The sequence below is a fragment of the Sinocyclocheilus rhinocerous genome, unplaced genomic scaffold (assembly GCF_001515625.1).
Source record: "Sinocyclocheilus rhinocerous isolate Xijiao unplaced genomic scaffold, SAMN03320098_v1.1 scaffold344, whole genome shotgun sequence".
In the NCBI taxonomy this organism is placed as follows: Eukaryota; Metazoa; Chordata; class Actinopteri; order Cypriniformes; family Cyprinidae; genus Sinocyclocheilus; species Sinocyclocheilus rhinocerous.
In genome coordinates this window covers 98,844-119,911 of record NW_015627959.1, presented here as the reverse complement: position 1 = coordinate 119,911, position 21,068 = coordinate 98,844, and the positions used below count along the sequence as shown (strand labels likewise).

Below are 21,068 nucleotides of genomic sequence, written 5' to 3'. Positions count from 1 at the left end.
TTACATAATTTTGTCTAAAATTGCACAAATTTAGCATCTTATATCTTATAAAGTCCGTCTAATTGGCATATTAAAGCAACCAATCACAAGCCTGATGTTTTGAGGTGGGTTTATCTGAAGTAAATTACACCACAATAATAGAATGATAAAAAAAAAAAACTAAATAAAAAATACAAAAAATATAATAACGGTGCAGCAGTCTCCATCAAGGACTGTATAGAAAACACACACACAAAATAAATACACCATTGTCCTTGTCCCAAGCACAGACTAACAAATAGGGATGCACCGAAATGAAAATTCTTGGCCGAAGCCGAATACCGAACACAGTTTTTCACATTTTTCCCCCCTGTAGGCCTATTTAACCATTTTTTTTCACCATTGCATTAATTAAATTGCCAAAATGTGCTTATTACAGTTTTGTCCTGCTTTTCAAATAAAAAATCAATTAAAAAACAACAATTTAAAAATATTTACTTAACACTGAACATTTTTTTAACATTCTAGCAGACATTATACCAACAAAGCACAATTTAACTTAAAATTAATAAGTTAGTAAAATAATATTTTTTGGCCATTTTTGAGACTTGAATCAGGCATGTATTTTTTACTGTACAAATAAAGGCAGCCTTACTGAGCAGAAGAGAATTCTTTTAAAACATTAGAATATATTACAGATCCCAATTTGAACACTATGTGTGAATGTTATAATAAATGTATTAATAGAGCTGTTGTAGGGTAATTATTATTATCATTATTATTGTCTTACATTTTTATTTTATTTTACAGAACGACAGTAAAATTACAATATTATCATTTATGAATGTCGATGGAGTTGTTGCTTTTGCTCTGCTTTTATTTTGGCAGAAACCCGCAGGAAGATCTCAGTGCTTCTTTTTGTTGACAACAGCATGCAGATTTATAAATTATTCTCATTACGAATTTGGGAAGATGTTTGTCGCACGTATCACATTGTCCCATGCCTTTAAAAAAATTCACAAAAATGTTACTGAGCAACTGACGAGTAACAAGTTCAGCACAGATTTTTTCCTAGTGCTTTGGACTTTGAACCCTGGCGCCGCAAGCTCGTGCAGCGCCATCAGAATACATGCAATTCGTGCGTGCATTAGAAAATATAACATTCTGCAGTTTATTTACTAATCGTTTGAGGTAATTTCGCGATTTCAATCATCATACAGTAACCACCAGCATTAGCCACCTCATCTTCTCATCAGAGACATGTGATGCAGCACTAAACAGTCTCTCGCTGTCGGTGCTTCGTGCTTGTAATGTTTTCTGCGTCTTTCTCTGATAGTTTTAAATACTTTCACACTGCCAATGTTTGCTGCATTAGCGCATGCTCTATTTAATCGCGTTCGCTATTGTTCGGTACATATTATTTCGGTTGCCGAATATTCGGTGCATCCCTACTAACAAAGATATAGTATACCAAGATTTGTTGACACAACTCTAAAGCGGACACCTCACTGTAACAACAACCATCTGAACACAAAAATCTCAAAGATTAGCTTATAAACATCCAATTTACAACTGCTACCATGGTGCATGAAATATTCCATTCAAATATTGATATTTAGCTCTCCATAACATAGCATGAATAAAAATCAAGGATCTTACCTGTATATGCTGCTGTATTGAGCCATATGGCATGCCTTGACTCAGCATTTTTTTATTCATCATCATCATCCTCTTCTGTTCTTCATTTAAATGGGCTGACTGGTTGGGCATTGGACCTGGAGCTTGTGGTGGCCCACCCCCTTGCCCTGCGGTGCCCTGCAAGTAGGGCATCATCGGGTTTTTGGCTTGATTGGCCATGGGCGGTGTTATCCGCTGACTCATGTGGTCTACTCCACTGAAATGAGTCAGTGGCTTGGTGTTGCTATAAGAGAGCTGCTTATTGAGGTTGTTTTGGGCAACCAAGTTATTAGGTTGCTGCTGCTGCTGTTGCTGGTTGAGCATGTTCATGTGGTTCTGTGGGAGGTAGTTGTTCATGCTTGGTGTTTTTGGCCCCATTGTGTTGCTAGCATTAAAAGCCTGCGTATACATCAACGGGCTATTTGGTTTGTCTGGGTTAAAGGGTCCACTGTATGGGCTTGTTGGTGCTCCTGCAGGTGACCAGTTTGCTCCCTGGGACTGCTGTTGGTGTTTTTGTTGGATGAGTTTGGCACGTTGCTGCTGCTGGGCAGCCATTTGCTTCAGCTGCTCAGCCGGTGAAAGTTCAGAGGAGGGCGGGACTGGTACACCTCCACCTGTTCCCCCTGATCCAGGACCACCTCCTGTTACTGGAGTTGATGCCACGGGGCCAACGGCAGGACCTGCATTCATCATATATCCATTCCCGGGCCTTGAGGCCTGGGTCTGCGCTTGGGTGGGCGTTTGCGGAGAACGAGCCACGCAGTTAGCAGGCGATCCTGATGGCATTCCAACTGCTGGTGACTGCTGCAAGGGTTGCTGGGGCGGTGTCCCATTGGCAGCCGTTGCAAATGGGGGACCAGAGGAAGATGGTCTCACCTGAGGTGACCCCATGGGCATCTGTCCACTCTGCGGTTGCGGTGTACTGTTGGGTGCCGTGGCTACAGAGTTAGGTGCTGGGTCTTGTGCAAGCTGCATTTGTTCCGTTGTGGCCCGTGTGAAGTCACTCACCTCCTTTTTCTCCTCAAAGTCCTCGTTGAAGAGGTCGTGCATGTCATCCTCAGGCACCGTGTTCGCCAGCTCATCAATAAGTTCCTGCCATTCCTGGTCGTTCAGATTGATGTCAGAGAATAGCTTGTTCTGATTTGAAAGTGACGTTTCCGAGGAATCAATTCCACCACCATCGTCCAAAGGCTCTTGTTTCATGTCCTTTAGTAGGCTAAAGCCATCTTCCAACTCCAATGAACCATTCAGTTTAATATCAGGCATTCCACCATTTTTGCCTAAATCCTCAGGTCGTCCAGTAATATGGTTTGTACCAGCATTGCCGTTGCCGGTTCCGTTGTTTGAGGAGGCACTGTTGTTGCCCAAGGGCAAGGTGGGTTTGATGTCCATCGTATGAAGTGGGGAAATGGGTGGGAGGCTACCAATAGAGTCCATTCCAGTGCATCCTTCCTTACGGAGTCTCTTTATAGTGGGAGAGTAACTCCCATCACTGAGACCGTTTTGGTCACCATTTAAAGGAGACCGGGCACTGTCCAATTTCCTCTTTACTGTCTCCTGGAGCTGAGAGAAATTAAAACAGAGAACAATGGTTAGAAGGGTCTCTTAGCTCCATATAAAAACATATAAACAACAACACACTTTCAGAACACTGTTGTCCTACATTCACAATGTCTTGTAATGTTACCCAGTGAAGCGGTTTCTCAGTGTATAAATAGTAGGGCTGTGACGGTCGCCGTGACAACCGCGTCACGGTTGTCTACTGCCACCGGCGGTAGTGCACGTGACGTCTCTATAACTCTCTATAACAAGCATAATACGAAGTTTTGTATACAAGTGTAATAACAGTAATAACAGTAGCGGAACACTGAACCATGTCTACACCGGACGCGACACCGCCGCGTCGCAACAGGTTGAGTCTGTCTAGTGTCTACACGGGACATTTGAACTCGGTGTCAGTACCTCATAAATAGAACGAGGCAGTTTACTGTCGGGGTATTGTCATGTCGTGTCGTGCCGCATCCAGTGTAGCATCACTGATTATAATCAGTTTTATAGTATTTTGTCGTGCCGCATCCTGTAGACAGGGTGTATTTAACTTTCTTATTTAGGCTACTTTCTTGTTTAACTGTATTATTTCTTTGATATTTATTTTAGTGTTTTGCAGGCTGCGTATTCACTGACTGAAGTGACATAAACACGAGCTGACGAGTTAAAGGGGTAATATGATGCTATTTTAAAGATCATTATTTTGTGTATTTGGTGTAACAGAATATGTTGACATGCTTTAATGTTCAAAAAACACATTATTTTTCAAATACTGTACATTATTGTAGGTCCTCTATGCCCCGCCTTTCTGAAACGCGTCGTTTTCAACAAAGCCCCCTCCTTTGACGAGCGCAGTCTGCTCTGATTGGCCAGCTGACCCAGTGCATTGTGATTTGCAATTGAAGAGCACGCGCTGCGAGCACAGTACCGTTTCCGTACTCGTTTGACTCGCGCCTGCCCTGGCGCTGTGGGGAAGTGGAGTGCGCGTCTGAAACGGCTCCAGTTCTCAGTCGTTCTGCGACTGAATAAATGCACTTCTTGTCAAGAGAAAAAGTGACAGAAGCAGCAGTTGTGAGTGGGGTGGCCAACCCTAGCCCCGCCCCTGCGTTAAATATTTTTTAATTAAACTGAAAAAATTAATCGCCTGCGCTAACGCGCTAATTCTGACACCACTAAAATATATATATATATATATCAACACCACGCCACCGGTAAAAATCTGCCACCGTCACAGCCCTAATAAATAGTCAGACATGGTATTATTCAAATAATTATTTACATTTCAGAGCAGAAGCACGTCAGAGTGGTTTCTAGTCCAGAATGCCAAAATTTACATAGGTAATATATTCTCGCTATCAAAACATTTCACAATAGCTAAACTTTTGCGCCAATGATCAATGTCATTGTGGTTACGTGTACATGTATTCAATATTCTCATGATATTTACTTAAAGTGCCTTGTTCTTTTTGTTTATCTTAGTGTACAGAAGATCTTTCACTGAGGTGTTCTCTTGACGTCAAATGAGGGCAGGTATTTTGATCAACGCAAACTGCCCACACTTAATTCCAGTGTTGGTTTTCCATTATTTGTGCAGGTGTTTGAGTTTAAACAGAGACCTCATGAGGCAATAGGCTAATTTAAAAAAAGAAGACAAGAAGGTCCTTCAATTTGCCACTATGTAAAGACTTAATAGCTATATGCAGATCAAACTCAGTCTTATAAATTTTACAATAGGAAGGTGTTAACGATTGCCAATGAGTTAGAACCAATAAGTGATGTCAAACAGGTTGTAACTTCTAAATTTTTAGCAATGCTGTTCATGGATAAATTAGACTAACTTCTCAAAGGTAGTTTTAGTGTGCTCATCCAGCAGCTTGGTAAAAATTAAATTTTTAAAAACTGGATATTTTTTAAACACAAAAACACTTTCTATCTGACTGTCAGACAGGTTCTCATGAACTCTTAACCAGCTTAATTTTGCAAGGTTTCCTTAAAGGCAGGTAACACTTTAGAAAACTGATTCGGGCCGAATAGCAAAACAAACTTGTAGCCAATCAGCAATAAGGGGCGTGTCTACTCGTGATGTGGAGGAGAGAGCTTTCAGTGCATGGGATGGACATTAGCCGAGCCGAGCGGCAGAAAGATAGAGATGGCGGATAAAAAAACAAAAGAGGAAAACGTCTGCGGAAAGATAAGGCAAGAAGTAGGACCCGTGTAAAATATTGGATCAGCTTTCCAGTGCTGGAGAGAACTCAAGGAGCGGAGGCCTGCGATCGGACGCCGGCCGCTCACGTCCGTAGACATGGTGTAACATTGGTTTTGCTTTGTTTCACAGAACTAATCGTTGCCTGGGTTGCGTACGTATATGTGGGGCGGAGCTATCAAAATAGGGGCAAGACCCTTTTGGGGTAGGGGCGTGTTTGTTTTGGTGATTTCAAATATCAACATTGGCTACCAGAAATCACTTACTCTGCCTTTAAAACTGACTAGTGAGCTAGTTATTCAACCCATTGGCTCGTACGTTTTGTAATATGTAGTTTTGCACATCACTGTTTTACTAACACTGCACATATAGACAAAATATTCATTCTTACTGCACAGAGAATTACTGATAGGAGGGAAAAGGTGACAAGCATCAACTATCACTTCACAATTACATAGAGAGAAGAGAGAGAGAGAGAGAATCGGTTGCAAAATAAACTGAGTTTCACAGTTGACACATAGGCACACTTTTATCCCACAATGCTCTTCTGCTTAATTTGTCTCAGCCATTTAGCTGTATCTAAGCTGCTCAACAAGCATGCTAGACAGTAACACACATGTAAATGCCAACAGAGGTTAGGGACGGGAGACAAACCTTAAAAATGTCACTATTGCCTTAAATAGCATTACATATTGGCACAATAAACCACAAATAAGGAGGGAACTGCAATCAGTCGTTATGAGAGTTTAAGTATTCCTCCAGTTAGTCCACAAATGTTTCTTTTAACATTCAGTTGTGCCACTTTGCAGACGGTCCCTTCCCTCTCACTACTGCAGGGCAGTGCGGTGGAGAATGAACAGCGGCAAATATTGACGGGGAAAGAGTGATAGACGCCTCCTCAGAGGTGAGGATAGAAAAGAAGGTGAAAAGCATTTCCCATCATCTCTTCTCATCTTCCTGCTTGTGCTAATGACTCTCACAGTGAACACATTTAACGGTGTGTTAATTACAGAAGTGAAATGTGTGCGTAAACCCAGAGATGTAGATGAACTGCAAGAACATTAGCGACAAATTCTCCCCATACACAACAGCAGGATCCCACCCACCTTCTTTGCTTATCCCAGTGGACTTCAGTGTGTGTGTGCGCATGTTAGAAATCTCTCTCTCTCTCTCTCACACACACACACACACCACTCTACTGAAACATGCGAAATGAGATTCTGAAACAACAAGATTCATGGATCTTCTCTCCAGCTCTTCTCTGAGGCAATACGTCTAAGTCCCCCTCCCTCCTTCTATCTCTTTCTCTCAGTCTGTCTCTCCCTACATGACCAGAAGAACAGCGAGATCATGATGGGAAACAAGAAAGGCTGATGTTCACTGGCTAGCTTTATGTAAAAGAAGGAGATAAGCGTGATAAAATAAGACATGCACACACATACAAAACACGTTCGGTTGCATTCTGCCTCTATAAGACTTTAACACCATCTGGCTATGCTTAACAGACATTAGTCGTGCAGCATGTACTGGAAGCTATACTGTAGCAAGCTCAAATATGACCCACGTATTCATGATAACTGTATAGGTCTGCGTGGGGTTGGATCTTTCATTGTTACACCGCTGTCGTGTGCAACAGCTCAGGGGGTTGTCAAGGCAACCGTTGTCACGACGGCTGTCAATATTCATGCCGTTTATCATGCCATAAAGACGATTAGAATGACTGTCACTCACATGGAGAGAGTGAGTGATGAGGAGAGAGACAGAGAGAGAAAGAAATCAAGGCAGAAATCGAGAACAATGTGGCTCACACAAAACCGCTGCATTCATACACTAATATTTATGAAGCCTATATGAACAGGTAACCAAAGTCAATCGCCTTCACTTGTAAAGCCTAACAATAGATTGGGGTGTCATGCACTTGTTTTAAATGACACCAGTGGCAAATCAATGTATAATAATACATAAAAATAAAAATAAATATATAATAAATACAAATGAAATAATATAATAAAAATAGGAATCTCTTTATATAATATTGTCATTATTAGTCTTATAATTAAATATTAATATTACAACTAATATATACGTTTTTATGGTTGTTTTTGTCATCATAAATTATATTGTGTCATGCACCCATTTAAATAAAACCACTAAATAAAAATAGTAATATAAAAAATAAGTATATATAATATACAATCATTTTTATTATTGACGTTATATTATTATTCACTATAGGTGGATTTTATGGTTATTTTGTCACTCCATTCTAAATTCTTTTACCATATTTACCACTAAAAACAGTACTGACAAACACATTCTGTTGTACGAATGTATCCTCTCAATGCCTTATAAATTTGTTGATGACTTCGCTAAGCATTTTTTCACTGCACTCCTGCACCCTATCGGTCCATGTGTGATGAATCCTCTCAGAGTGGCACATGATTGATATCAATAATGATCATCTTCCGGCAAAGACTCTGCATGCTAAGTGAGGCGTAATTAGGTATGTTGAGCACCAACCCCCTCTAGCAGACATCTTCACTGACGTTTGGGGTCGAGAGGTACGGTACGGATGGCCTAACTAGCGACGCCATAAGCCGCAGACAGAGACCCTATCTAGCTAGCAGCATTTGGCTCAAAACCGCCATAATAAGATAAGAACGGTGAGAAAACCTCCCCCAAGCCTTAACTAGCATGGCAGGGTTAAGAAAACACGCAGCAGAGGTAGAGACAGGAAGAGAGAGAAAGTCTGCTTGTGTGTGTGTGTAGCAGGGGGAGGCTGATGTTTGTTTTTCTCCATTTCACTGCCTATTAAAGTGTTCAGTAGCTCACACAAACACACTCCCTCTCCTGCTCTCTTCACAGTCACCATGTGGGAGAGCAAAAGGATAAAGGGAGGGAGAGAAATACAAGAGGGAGGGAGGGAAAGACAGAAGAGCTCTTCAGACAGACGGTAATGCTTTCATGTGATAGAGAGAGAGCATGGGGGGAGAGAACCACCAAGGTGCAGTTGTTATAGCAACCTCCTGATCCTGAAGCCCCTCCCCCCAGCTCCTGGGCTGAGTGCACTGGACACTTCTGCCAATAATCTCTCTCGCTCTTTCTCTCTAGTGGTCTCCCTCCCTAATGTTTTCTTTCCTCTCTCCCCTTCTATACCAACCCAATGCTTTTTTTTCTCTCATCTATTGAATTCTCTTTTTCTTTATGTCTCAATCTCTGTGCACTCTTCTTTGTCAATGTATACTTTGTATTACCCTGCATTACTGACTTTCTCTTGTGACAGTGTCGTAAAAGGACAACAACAACAAACAAAAAAAACGCAACCTTGATTATTTCACCTTGACGCATGACAATGCTTTTATTACAGGGTGCACCTAGCAAATGAGCAAAGATATGTTGCATTTCTAGGTAAGAAAATGCTAAAATGCTAATTGCCACTAAATCACAGCCAGGTACAATCTATGGTTATATTGTGCCCAAACAGCATGGCATAATCACAACCAATCAGATTATGTTTGACATTTAAATGTAGTGTAAAGAAAAGAATTCTGGACCAATACAATTTTACTGTGGGTGGAGCTACACAGTGTGACAAATTAATGACAATGTCCTGTTGCTTGTTGCAGAAGCTTATGACAAAGAAGAGGTGGTATTTATTAATACAATCTAGCATAAGGCAATCTAGATGGAAAAATAGGGGGAAATGAGCATGCTCAATTAAATATCCAATACTGACTGATACAACACTGTACAATACAAATACTTCAGAATTGTTACATAAATTGCTATTTCAACTAAATACAGTTCTTTTGAGATTTTTATTCATCAAAGAACCCTGAAAAAAAAAATCACTGTTTCCATAAAAAAAATTAAGCAGCACAACTGGTTTTCAAAAATAATAATAAGAAGAAATGTTTCTTGAGCAGCAAATCAGCATATTAGAATGATTTCTGCAGGATTATGTGACACTGAAGACTGGAGTAATGATGCTGAAAATTCCGTTTTGCCATTACAGGAATAAATTACATTTTAAAATATATGAAAATAAAAAAAAACAATTATTTAAAATTGTAATATTTCGCATTTTTATATTATATATTTTTGACTAAATAAATGCAGCCTTGGTGAGCTTAAAATGCTTCTTTCAAAAACATTAAAAAAAAGCTTGCTGAACAAGTGTTTGGATTCCAATTCTATGAACTAAACATAGACACAGACAAGCAAATATGTACAATCAGACAACAACAAAACAAGATGGCCTTGAAATGCATGCATGTGTTAAAGGCTAAACCAAATGAGTGCGTCTAAGTGTATGTGTGTGTATGTGTTTAATCCACATCATTAAATTGAGCTCTTGAATGTGCATAGTGCAATAAAGGCAGACCGACCTTTGACACACAACAGATAACACAGCTAAACACACAACACAGGCATTTACACACACCCTCTCTATAGTAAATACTGTACAGAGTACTTGTCTGAAAAGTGTGGTTTGTGTAAGTGTGTACGTGTATGTATACGTTTGTATTATTTAGTCGCCCAGAGTAAGATTTAGTCGCATATGCGAGTGATTTACTCGCAATGTAGAGGGTTGGTGCTCTAGATCTAGCTCATCAGACTATAAAATGAGTGCATGACCCTTTAATTTTAGAGGTGAAAGAAACATCCTATGGTACAGACAGTTGAGCTCACAAGTTTATACATTTGCAGAATAAATTAAAACATTCATAAAAATTGCATTTTATTTTTTATTTATTACAACCCCCAGGAAGCTATTTGCCTTGGCATAAATGTACATATATTCCGGTAGTCCAAATTGTAACTGAAATTACACAAATTATCCTGTTCTGGAGTTTACATACCCAAGGTTCTTAATATTGCATGTTGATCCTTGAGCTACTACTCTTTGTGATTGTGTACTAGACCCTGGATTGTCCTGGCTAGTAAAGCTGCTCAGTGTTTTTTAATATTAACTTTAAAAAAGAGAGAGAGAGAGAGAGAGAAGTAGCGATGCCTGAATCGTCAACAAATTACTCTTTTGAGTTAGATCTGCGATGAAAGGTTCATCCAGATTATTAAACTGGTCTGAATGATTCAATAAAGAATTGGACTGACTCAACTCTCCAGTTCAACTCACTAACCGAATTTTGGTCTGTTAGTCAAACAAAGCTATTGTACTTCAGGAGACATGAACAGTAGCACACAAATCATATGGTCTACTTATGTCATTTTTGAATGGCCAGCACATTATTCAAAATTTCTCCTTTTGTGTTACACACACAAAATTAAAAGTCATTCACATTTGGAAGATACAAATGTGAGCAAAAAATGACAGAAGGTTCATTTTTAGGTGATCTATCCCTTTAAGAACCAAATGTATGTACTTCTAAACAAGAATATGTGTCTATGGAATAAGCATATTATGTTCCTCAGGGTAATACTAAAAAATTTTATTTTACTTATTTGTTTTAAAATGCTAAATATCTGACAGATTATGCAATGGATATATAAACATATGAGCAGGACTGTACGTAATTAAATACACACAACACACACACACTGCTGTATTAAAACTAAATTAGTAATTTTTAGCTTGTCACAAGCTGTTGCTTTGTGATCAATACAAGTTGTTCACGCCTGAATCAAGTTGTAGCGAAATTTTGGAATGTTGTGGTTAGCTGGAAAAAAATGTATTACCTCACCCCTCCTTTCTCTCTCTCTATCTGTTCTACCTCACTCTCTCCCTCGTGAGTTCCTGTCTGTGGGATACAGAGGTTTATAAATAACTCTCAGCCCAGTACAGTGTTTTTATGAGTGCGTGTGGTGGCAGTCTGTGTGAAGATGGAAGGAGCACCCACTGGCTAACACTAATATAATAAGATATTAATAAGGGAGAAGAAGAAGAAGAGAGAGAGAGAGATAGAAGGGAGACAGGAGGGGGAGGACAGGAGAGAGCAGAAACAGAAGAAAGGAGGGAGGAGAAAGAGGGGGCACAGAGAGTCAGCACACGAGGCTTCCGCTCGTTGAGCAACACCACCTCCTCCTAAACGCTGCTAAATACTCGCTCTCTCTCACTCGCCGTCTCCCTCCCTCACTGTTAATGGCACCCTGTTTAAACACTGGCTGAGTGAATGTGTGTGTGTGCACTGTAGCGCCTGGGTGCATGTTAAACACAGTCCCTGAAATCCTACTCCAATCCAATAAAGCCTTCAGCAGCCCTGCCAGCAGAGACAATTACTGCACCTCACCCAGAGAGAAAGAGAGAGAGAGAGAGAGAGACAGTCGAGAAACGGAAGGGAGAGAAAGAGAGAACAGGAAGCATGGAGAATGAGGGAGGGAAGACAAAGAGCAACTTGTCACAATAACCTGCTCATAATCATCTGTACATTACTCACACGCTCTTCAGGCTAAGCTCCTCCCACTGACTTCATTTGGCACACTCTTAATAACTTCGAGTCATTCATCATATGGGTTTGACATAGGGTTGGGTATCATTTGAATTTTATCGATTCCGATTCTTATCGATTCCTATTTTTGATTCCAATAAATATTTAAAAATCCAATAAAAAAATATGTCAAACATATTTATTGTCTTTTTACAAAGCATTCTCTTGCAGCTGAATAACATGAGCAAAAATCAGCAGCCTACAGAACACTTAAGCCTACAATAGGAACATTTGCCTATGGTTTTAACAAAAATACCACAGCAAAAACAACTAGACTAACAAATTTCAAACATTAAATTGTTAAAGACAAGATCTAAAATACTGTTACACATGCGTTTTCTTCCTCACCTGTTTACGTTCACTTAAGACAAAAACGGCTTTGTTTACAAGGATATACAGTACTGATGTAATTTTGTACATATTGGTTGCAAGATGTGAAAGAAGTCAGTTCCGGCCCAGAACTACCTTTTCTGCAATGGAAATGCACAGAACGGTTCGAGAACAAACACAGGCCGGGAACCCGCACTGGGACCGTGGCGGTGCATCCAAAATCGCGCACTGTCTGAGTAGGTACTACATTTGAATTTGAATTTACTTCACGAACATTAATAAAGTATGTTCTATATAGTATGAATATGGGTAGCGTTAGGAAACCCTGTGCTAACTAAAGGTTAACCCCAAAATTAAGACCAATAAGAAATTCCTGCTGTTCATTTGAATCAAACAAATACTGTAAAGGGGTTGGTAAACATGTAAAAGCCATTCATTGAATGGGATATTATCAATTTTAACCTGGATCAGTTCTTCATCTGCCACATGACATTTTACGATCCAATGGGTACAGAAACATAATCCACTGACTGCAGATTTCAAAACACTTTTATTGACTAGATAATCAAAGATAATCTCACACAACATGACAACTCAATATTCCTGAAGACAAAAAAAAACATTAGGCATTGATATTGCTTAAGTTGTGATCATTCCAGAACTCTGGAATTCTAGCTTCAGCTTTTTACTGACAGCCAACAGTGGATCAAAGAAATAAAAAGGTAACATGGGTGGATTTTCCTTAGATTAGCCAAAACACCCTCAGGTGCTGTGTGTAAACGATGGAAATGATTGAGAAGAAGCTATTCATGATTAACTCATCCACACTAGCCTAGCACTACTGACTGAACTATGGGATTATAGCAGAAAAACACCTCATTTCAGACACCTGACAAATTTGAACTCAGGAAGTATGTGTTTGTGTACAAGCAGGTCTGAGTGGTGTCTATAGCTATATGCTAATGGAGTGTTAGTGCCTAATGAATAATTAGCATTGATGCTACAGGTTAAACTCCTCACAAAATGCCTGTCCCAAATGGCACTTTTTAGACTTTGCAGCCTTTCTGAGTCCAAATTTTGTTGAGGTACTGACATCTAGCAGTGTCTCCATTAGAATATACTTACTATACAGTAGGTGAATGAACAGTAAGCTATGTGAAAAGAGAAGTTATGTCCAAATTCACAGTATTCATAAAACAGCAGGTGAAAAGTACTCTGATGACCGACTGCTTCTGATGATAACTATCCCATGATGCCTCCAGAGAGGGGTTGTGAACGCCAGTGAATCGACTCAACTGACGCGGGTAGGTCACATGACAATGACAAATGTAATATGTCAAGATTACATTCACACACTACACACATTCATACTACATAGAACGTACTTTTGTAACAGTCACAAAGTAAGCACTTATTCAAAAGAATTACCAACTCGAGGAATATGTGGTTTTGGACTCGGGCCCCAGTGATGGGAGGAGGGCGACAGACACCCCATAACCTCTCTTAATTTCTCTGTCGTCCCCTCATGTCGTTTACCTTCATCATATGACAGCAGGAAATGAAAACTTGCTTTACAGTTATCTTGTTGACCACTTTATTACTTTAATTTCTCTCCCTCCCTCATTCTTTCCAATTACCCATATGTTTATGCAAAGTATTTCTCTGTTTATATCTTTCCATCCCTACTTTCGCCATCCCTCCCTCTCTCCAAATGCTCTTTTCTCTGTCTGTCTCTCTCTCTCTCTATTTTTAGTGTTCCACTGCTTCCTGTTCTTGGAGCCATACCATAGCAAGGGGGAGGGGGGAAAGAGAGAGAGCGAGAGAGAGAGAGAATGTGGATGGGAGGAAGAAAGGAAGGGAGGGGAGGAGGGGCTTGTGCCTGCTGTCCTCAGTCCTCTGTAAATCAATCCGGCCATTTGCCTGTCCTTTTCCTCTCTCCACCACCTCCCTTTCTCGCTCCATCTCTCTCCTCACATTGAGAACAGGTTCAAAGCAGGAGGAAAGTCATAAAACAAGGGGAGGAGGGTGAGAGAGAGACACACGGAAGAGGAAAAAAGTGATAGGAAAGGAAAAGGAGGGAAAGAAAGGACAGTAAGCCAATATTGTTGAAGCAGAAATGCATTAAGAGCAAAAAGGGGATAAAGTTCTTTTAAAAACCAAAAATGAGCTCTAATACATATGCCTTTACATATTGAGTCTATTTGGAAAGAATTAGCTTTTTAAATGATGTCTCAGTTACAATTATTAATAGAGCATGAATGTCATTTCATGTACTGATTCATACAGGATCAGGATCTCTGTAGTTTTTACTAAGGTCTGGATATGGCCATTTTTGAAGGTCATGTGCTCTGGATATGTGCATCACAGCATTTATTGAAATACACAAGACTATAACAGATAATATTAAGATGACACTGCTACTATCATGGCTAAACGGGTAAGCAAGTAAGCATGTTTCTGTGTAGCTTAACTGGTAAAGGACAGCAGTAGCAGCATCAAGGTCATGGGTTCAATTCTTAGGAAACACACAAACTGACAAGATGTATAGCAGTTGATTCAATAGTTGAACCAACCTGAATTGTTTATCCAGAAAGTTGACAAAAATGATTCAATTCATTACAAAGGTGCACTTTAACCAAAACTTTAAAGATACAACAATCTTATAGAGGTGTCATTAAATGAATCCATATGAATCAAAATCAAACGGTTTGATTTGCTTTGTGTGTGTGTGTCAAAAGTACTAATTAAATCTGTTCATCAACCTTACCTCTTCACAAGACTTAGATTAAACCGCTAGATTCATATGGATTTGTTTAACGGCAACTTTTTAAAAATCATTTAAGTTCTGGTTACCCAGACTTCCAATGGAGGCACAGAAACCTCTCATATTTCATTAAAAATATCTTCATTTGAGTTGCAAAGATTAAAGTTTTATGGATTTGAAACCACATGAGGGTGAGTAAATGATGACAGAATTTTAATTTGTCGGTGAACTATCCCTTTAACTACTGTTATCTATATCTGAGGAATGAACAAAAAAAGAAATACATAAGTCAACACGAAATCAAAAAATGTATCCAAATTACTTTCATTTAATGCATCACTGTGTTATTTAAAAGAAAATAAAAACAATGTTTACTCCACCTTTAAAACAACTATGCCTTTGGGAGACATCACAAAGCCCTCTTATTCTCAACTCCCTGTAGTCTACATGTCATACAGAGACGTCTTTTCACAAGCATCATAAAGTCTTTTGACTGAAGTCCAGCTCACTTTTTTTATTCTATAACTATCATCTTAAAATTGGCTTTATTATAACAACTGCAGATGGGGCTTATTTGAGGGTGGTTATCTGGGTATGCCCCCTCAGGGTGGGACAGGGTGGCTTTGACTTGGTGCCATTTAGGCCAGGGGCAAAGGGGGAGCGAAAGAAAGGAGGGTGTCCCTCCTCACCTCGCCAGCCAGATGGTCTGGTCACCACGGCTGCATTGTCCCCGCCAGGAGGTGCTTTGATACTGGAGCGTGTGTGTCTCTGTGCATGTGTACAACGTCCCTCTCTGTTATACATGTAGTCCTTTTAAGTCTCCATAAACATCTCTGTATATACTGAGAACAATTATTTGTTATGTGTGTATACAGAGCTGAACAATAAGGATGGACTGCTGGCCCAGAGCCAGTGTGAATGTGTTTCAGGCCAGTTGACGGACTGTGATCTACCCTATGAGGCCAATGCTGCATTATCATGGAGAGATTCTCGGAAACCATCACTTTCTAGCAAAAGTTAAAATCAAGGTTTAATTGCAAATGAACACCAAATTATGTTGTACAGAAACCTAATATTAAATGAAAAAAGTATTATAACCCATCCCAAGTGCACACACAGCAGTGAGTAGTGAACACACACACACCCAGAGCAGTGGGCATCCATTTTTGTTTCGGCATCCAGGGAGCAGTTGGGGGTTTGGTGCCTTGCTCAAGGGTCTCACCTCAGTCGTGGTATTGAGGGTGGAAGAGAGCGCTGGTCATTCACTCCCCCCACCGACAATCCCTGCTGGTACAGGGACTCAAACCCACGACCTTTTGGGTTACAAGTCTGACTCTCTAACCATTAGGCCACGACTGCCTATAATAAAAATAAATAAATAATAATTTTTTATAATAAAAATAAAAATATTTAATAATTTGCTTATTTTTTATGTATACTATTAAAATTATTTAAAAATTATTAATAGTATACATAAAAATAACCAAATAAATAAATGAAGTCAGCATATATGTTAATTAAAATAAAACTTTTTCAGGGGCTGTGTCAAAAAAATAAAAAAATAAAAGAAATAGAAATACTAACTACTACTGTGACTGGTAAAGTGTTAAACTTACTGTTAAACCCTGTGAATAAACTCATGGAGTTACATTGAAGCTGTATCATTTGCAGCAATTACTGCAAATTAAAAGCCTTTTTTGTAAACTTAACATTTAATGAAATATATAAATTATTAATATAGTGGCACACATAAAAATGCATTGTAAAAATGTCTATTTTTTGTGGCAGGGAAAAATGTTGGCAGGGCAAGAAAGACCTGGGGGGAAATCATTGTAATCCTCATTGTAAAGCTTTGATGTTTGCACCTGTTATACAACCATCCTTACAGAAAGAGGCAAAGCAGAGGACAGCAATAATACATTTCAGAGAAGAACAGGAAGGAGTTTGTTTTTTCCAGGTGCTTTCAAAAAGAACCAGAAGTACAGATAGTAACCTCATAATGTATTCTCAGAAATACACAAAAACTCATACAAATGGACACACCATGGACACCTTTTCATATTCAAAAATGAGTAAGACACCTGCTGCTGACTTCAAATAGGAGTGTGTGTTCAGTATTAAGTCTAGAGTGTGTGAATAAAGTGGATGAGAGTGTGCACCTGTGCATGATTCAGTCTGAGTGTGTGTGTGTGTGTGTGTGTGTATATGGCAGTCTGTCTTCTCTAACTGGCTCACAGGCAGCGGATGGCTGACTACAGCTAAGCTAGTCGAGCTCTCTGGTGAGAAGTGAGAGAAAAAGAGAGAAAAACACAGACATTCTTAAAAAGAGATGCAGATACTTTGGTGCCACAAAGCATCACTGACATATTTTTCACTCTACCTACTTTTTTTCTTTTAAACTGTTCCACTTTTTCACGTTTTCTTCTTCCACAAAGCAGCTTTTTTCAGGGTGGTGGGGGTTTGGTTGGAGGAGAGATAGAGAGGCTACCATGGAAACAAAGCACATCACCGATATGAGCATCCCTGATGGCGCACTGGCGAGGCAATAACTGTGTCCCACTGGCCTCACTTTGCGAGAGTGTGTGTGTACGTGTATGTGTGTGTTATGGCATGAGGAGCAACAGAGTATGCACTGTTATTCAGTATTCTATGAACAAAGGTTTTCAAGAGAGCCAGACTGTGAGAGAGAGAGAGAGAGAGTGCAGAGAGACACGGAGCTGCTCTCTTGTAATTGGCCCCATAGGTTCTCGGGCGGAGGGCAATTTAAATATTATTGAGCGACTAAGTATATTCTAATGACAAGCTGCAAGAAGAGAAAAGATGGAAAAGAATAGGGCTGCTAAATAATAGATAAAAATCTATTAAAAAAATTTAATTAGTGATCTTGGGTCTTTTTGCTCTGATGTCTAGGGAAGCTTGTTTCCGCCATGGGACAAAAAAATAAATAAAAAAGGTAATTGCAACTTTTTATCTAGGGTTGGGTACTGAAACCTTTATGACCGGTATGTACCAGACCGAATCAGAACGCCCTCTTGTGCTCCGAAACGAATGCAAGAAGCATCATCACTGCACGTGATTGCTAGTTAAATTATATTGCATTCATGTGGTGTCAGAATAATCTGAAAAATAATTTCCTGACTGAGAAAATTCACGTGAACGCTAGACGGAAAGCTCTGATAAAAATCCATAACATCTTTGTAGTAACGTTAGTGTCCATGTTGTTTTCACATTCAGCACACCTCTGGAAATGAAAGCATCCAAGGAGCGCATGAATGCAGCAGTTACACTTGCTCTGATATCAGCAGGTAGCCTACCATTAGCTAGTTACATTAAACGTGCTTAAATTAAAATGCCTAAAGCTAAACTTCCCTTGTGATGACTTACTAAAAGCGTTTCTAATGTTGTCCAACAAAAGAGAACATTATGACATGTTTTACTCCACAACATCAGTCAAATGCTTCCTTTTGTGATCTGATGTGACTTCGTATCACAGAATGAGGCAGAAAATATATTTATGAAAATACCAGAGATGGTTTGAAGAACAGATAAACTATACATTGTCGCAGTCGAGTTTATTGTCTTCATGTTTCCCCATTCAAAATGTTTCAGCTTCTTTTTATTCAGTCACAGCGATGACTGGATGCCTTTGTTTATATTAGGGATTTCTGGAGCATCATAAGTTTTATTACTTCTGTGACGCATATGTGGAGTTTCTGCGTGAGGGTGCCCTCCGGCTTCCAGTACGAATGAAACAGACATTACATGTGTTTATAGCGCTCAATAATGCCCAATCCATCCTATTTTGGGTAAAAATAGGAAAAATAATACTTCTCTCAAAAGAAATTTGAAGTAAACCCATGCTTTCTCCTGTGTACAGGAGTGTTTTTTTTGTTGTTGTTAATTTGCTTTAAAAATTACTTTTTAAATCGCAAAAAAAACACTCTGATGTGCCAAGCCACCAGAACCAAGTCGAAAACTGTGGTATTGACCAGTGAGCTACCTGTACTGTTGCATCCCTACCAAGAATACTGACTTTGCTGTTATTAGTACTGTAACTGTTTTTTTAGTGTTAAATTATTGTGAGTGGGTTAAGTGGCTTAGGTTTTATTGTGAATTTATGTAAATTTGTTGTGTTTTGTATTTACTAATATATTTATATATTTCAGTATACTTCAAACTTTTAATATATTGTTCAACTTTCAATTAAAAAAAATAAGTTCTTTAAATGTCATCCACCGTCAAATGTCATCCACCGGTACCGTTTTAAAAGTATTGATTTGGCACCAGTATCGTAAAAAACCCAAACGATACCCAACCCTATTTTTATCTCACAATTCAGACTTTTTTTCCCACACAAATCTGAGTTCATATTTCAAAATTCAGACGGTGCACCAGACTTTTATTTTGACAGCACTGAGAAGGTCAGGGTCTGAGATTTTGTCATATTCATGTCATTTTCATGACGTGTCCTGTATGAAAAATTTGTGTTACCTTGTCTTTATTTGAAAAAATGATTCCCAGGGCACACAAACTTATCAGATTACTGAGTGGACTACAGTGTTTACTTCCTTCCTTAACTTCCTTTAATTTCTTGCTAAAATGCTATAATAGGATTACAAAATCAAAAATCTGGCATCCAAAGTATACATTTTTTATCAAATTCAATTTTTTTTTCATAATTAATTTTTTTATCATTTAAATTAGAACAAGAACAAGTTATTTGAGTGAACAAATCCTTTATTACAACAAACTTGAAACCATTTTAATGAAAGTACTGAAGTCTCCCTTCTGAAAAAAATTAAAAAAAAATAAATAAAAAACAATAAAAAAAAATAAAGCTGTACACCTTATGTATATCTATAATCACACTTTAACATTTTAATTAATGTTTTAAATGAAAATTTACAACTCCTTTTATTTTTGGCAAAGTTAAAACATGGACAAACATGATATTCTTTGAAAACAATGTTTAAATAAATTATTTTATTAAAAAGAATATTATTATTGTTGTTATTATAAATTTGAAGTACATTGTACAACGCTAATATATTTCTGTCATAATTTCAAATTAAATCGAACTTTTATTTTGACGGGTTGTAGCGGACCTTTGAGTTTCAGAGTGTATTTGACAATGGTTTTTCTCAAATAAAACTAGGAAATGTTTATTTACGTTTTCCCTCAGAACAGCTCTGCTGATGTTCATGTTTATGTATTTTAGACACTGAAAACACCATTTATGTATGCGTACTTCAGTATGCAGTAGATAAAACGGCGCTACTCAGAGACATGCAGAAACAAGCAGATTATTAATATAGCAGTCTCTTTGCGCTTTAATATTCACAGAAACATATCATAACTACTTTCGATTTATCCATCCATCCAATTGTGCATTTTACGTCCTCGTTATACTGTAAATTCCATGTTCACGACTTCACCGGGATTCCCTCTGCTTCACGGAAATCGTACAGCCTTAACTTATAACTTATTAATGCGACATACCTTTATCTGCACGGCGGGATGGTGTCCGCGAATATGAGCGAAGATGTTGGATGTATTGCCTGCTTTTGCAGCCACTTTGCGTCCACATTTTTTGCAAACTGGATCCGTCCTCAAGGACAACCCCGCGTTTTAAATATCCTAAGTATTCCCATACTGCAGATATTAACTTTTTTTAGGCGGGGATGGAGATTAGATATTATCTCTATCATTTTCTCTGCTGCACGTGCGTGTAACGTTAAGCAGCCAAGTGAATGCAGAGTGAAGCAGCCGAGTGGAAATAAGTTGCATGTGCGCGGGTGAGATTTTTTTTCATGCATTTTTAAAAAAACCGTAGATATGCAAATGTTTACGGTAGTGCTGGGCGGTATACCGGTTCATACCGAATACCGGTGTTTATTTTTGTTATGATATTAATTTTTAAAATACCGCAATACCGGTGTATGTCGCTTAAACAACGTTCGGAACGCGACACTGTTCGAAAGGGGTCCCTTTTCACTGTTGCACTGTGGTGAGGGAACAGCTGTATGTGTTTACTAAGCGTGAAAGTTCCGAAACTGAAGCTGTAGAACTAATAGAACGTGATGACATAGAAGAACTCATCCGCAATATCCACATTGACTGC

The 21,068-nt window shown here is 38.9% G+C and overlaps 1 protein-coding gene across 1 annotated transcript in view; it reads right to left on the bottom strand.

Moving 5' to 3' along the window:
* The window catches only part of LOC107737085 (mastermind-like protein 3), a 121,088-nt gene that overhangs the window by 55,941 nt on the left and 44,079 nt on the right, over positions 1-21,068 (bottom strand). Inside the window, exon 2 of the mRNA XM_016548495.1 lies at positions 1,639-3,219. Within this exon, the coding sequence (XP_016403981.1) occupies positions 1,639-3,219 (1,581 nt within the window). The remainder of the gene's footprint in view (positions 1-1,638; positions 3,220-21,068) is intronic.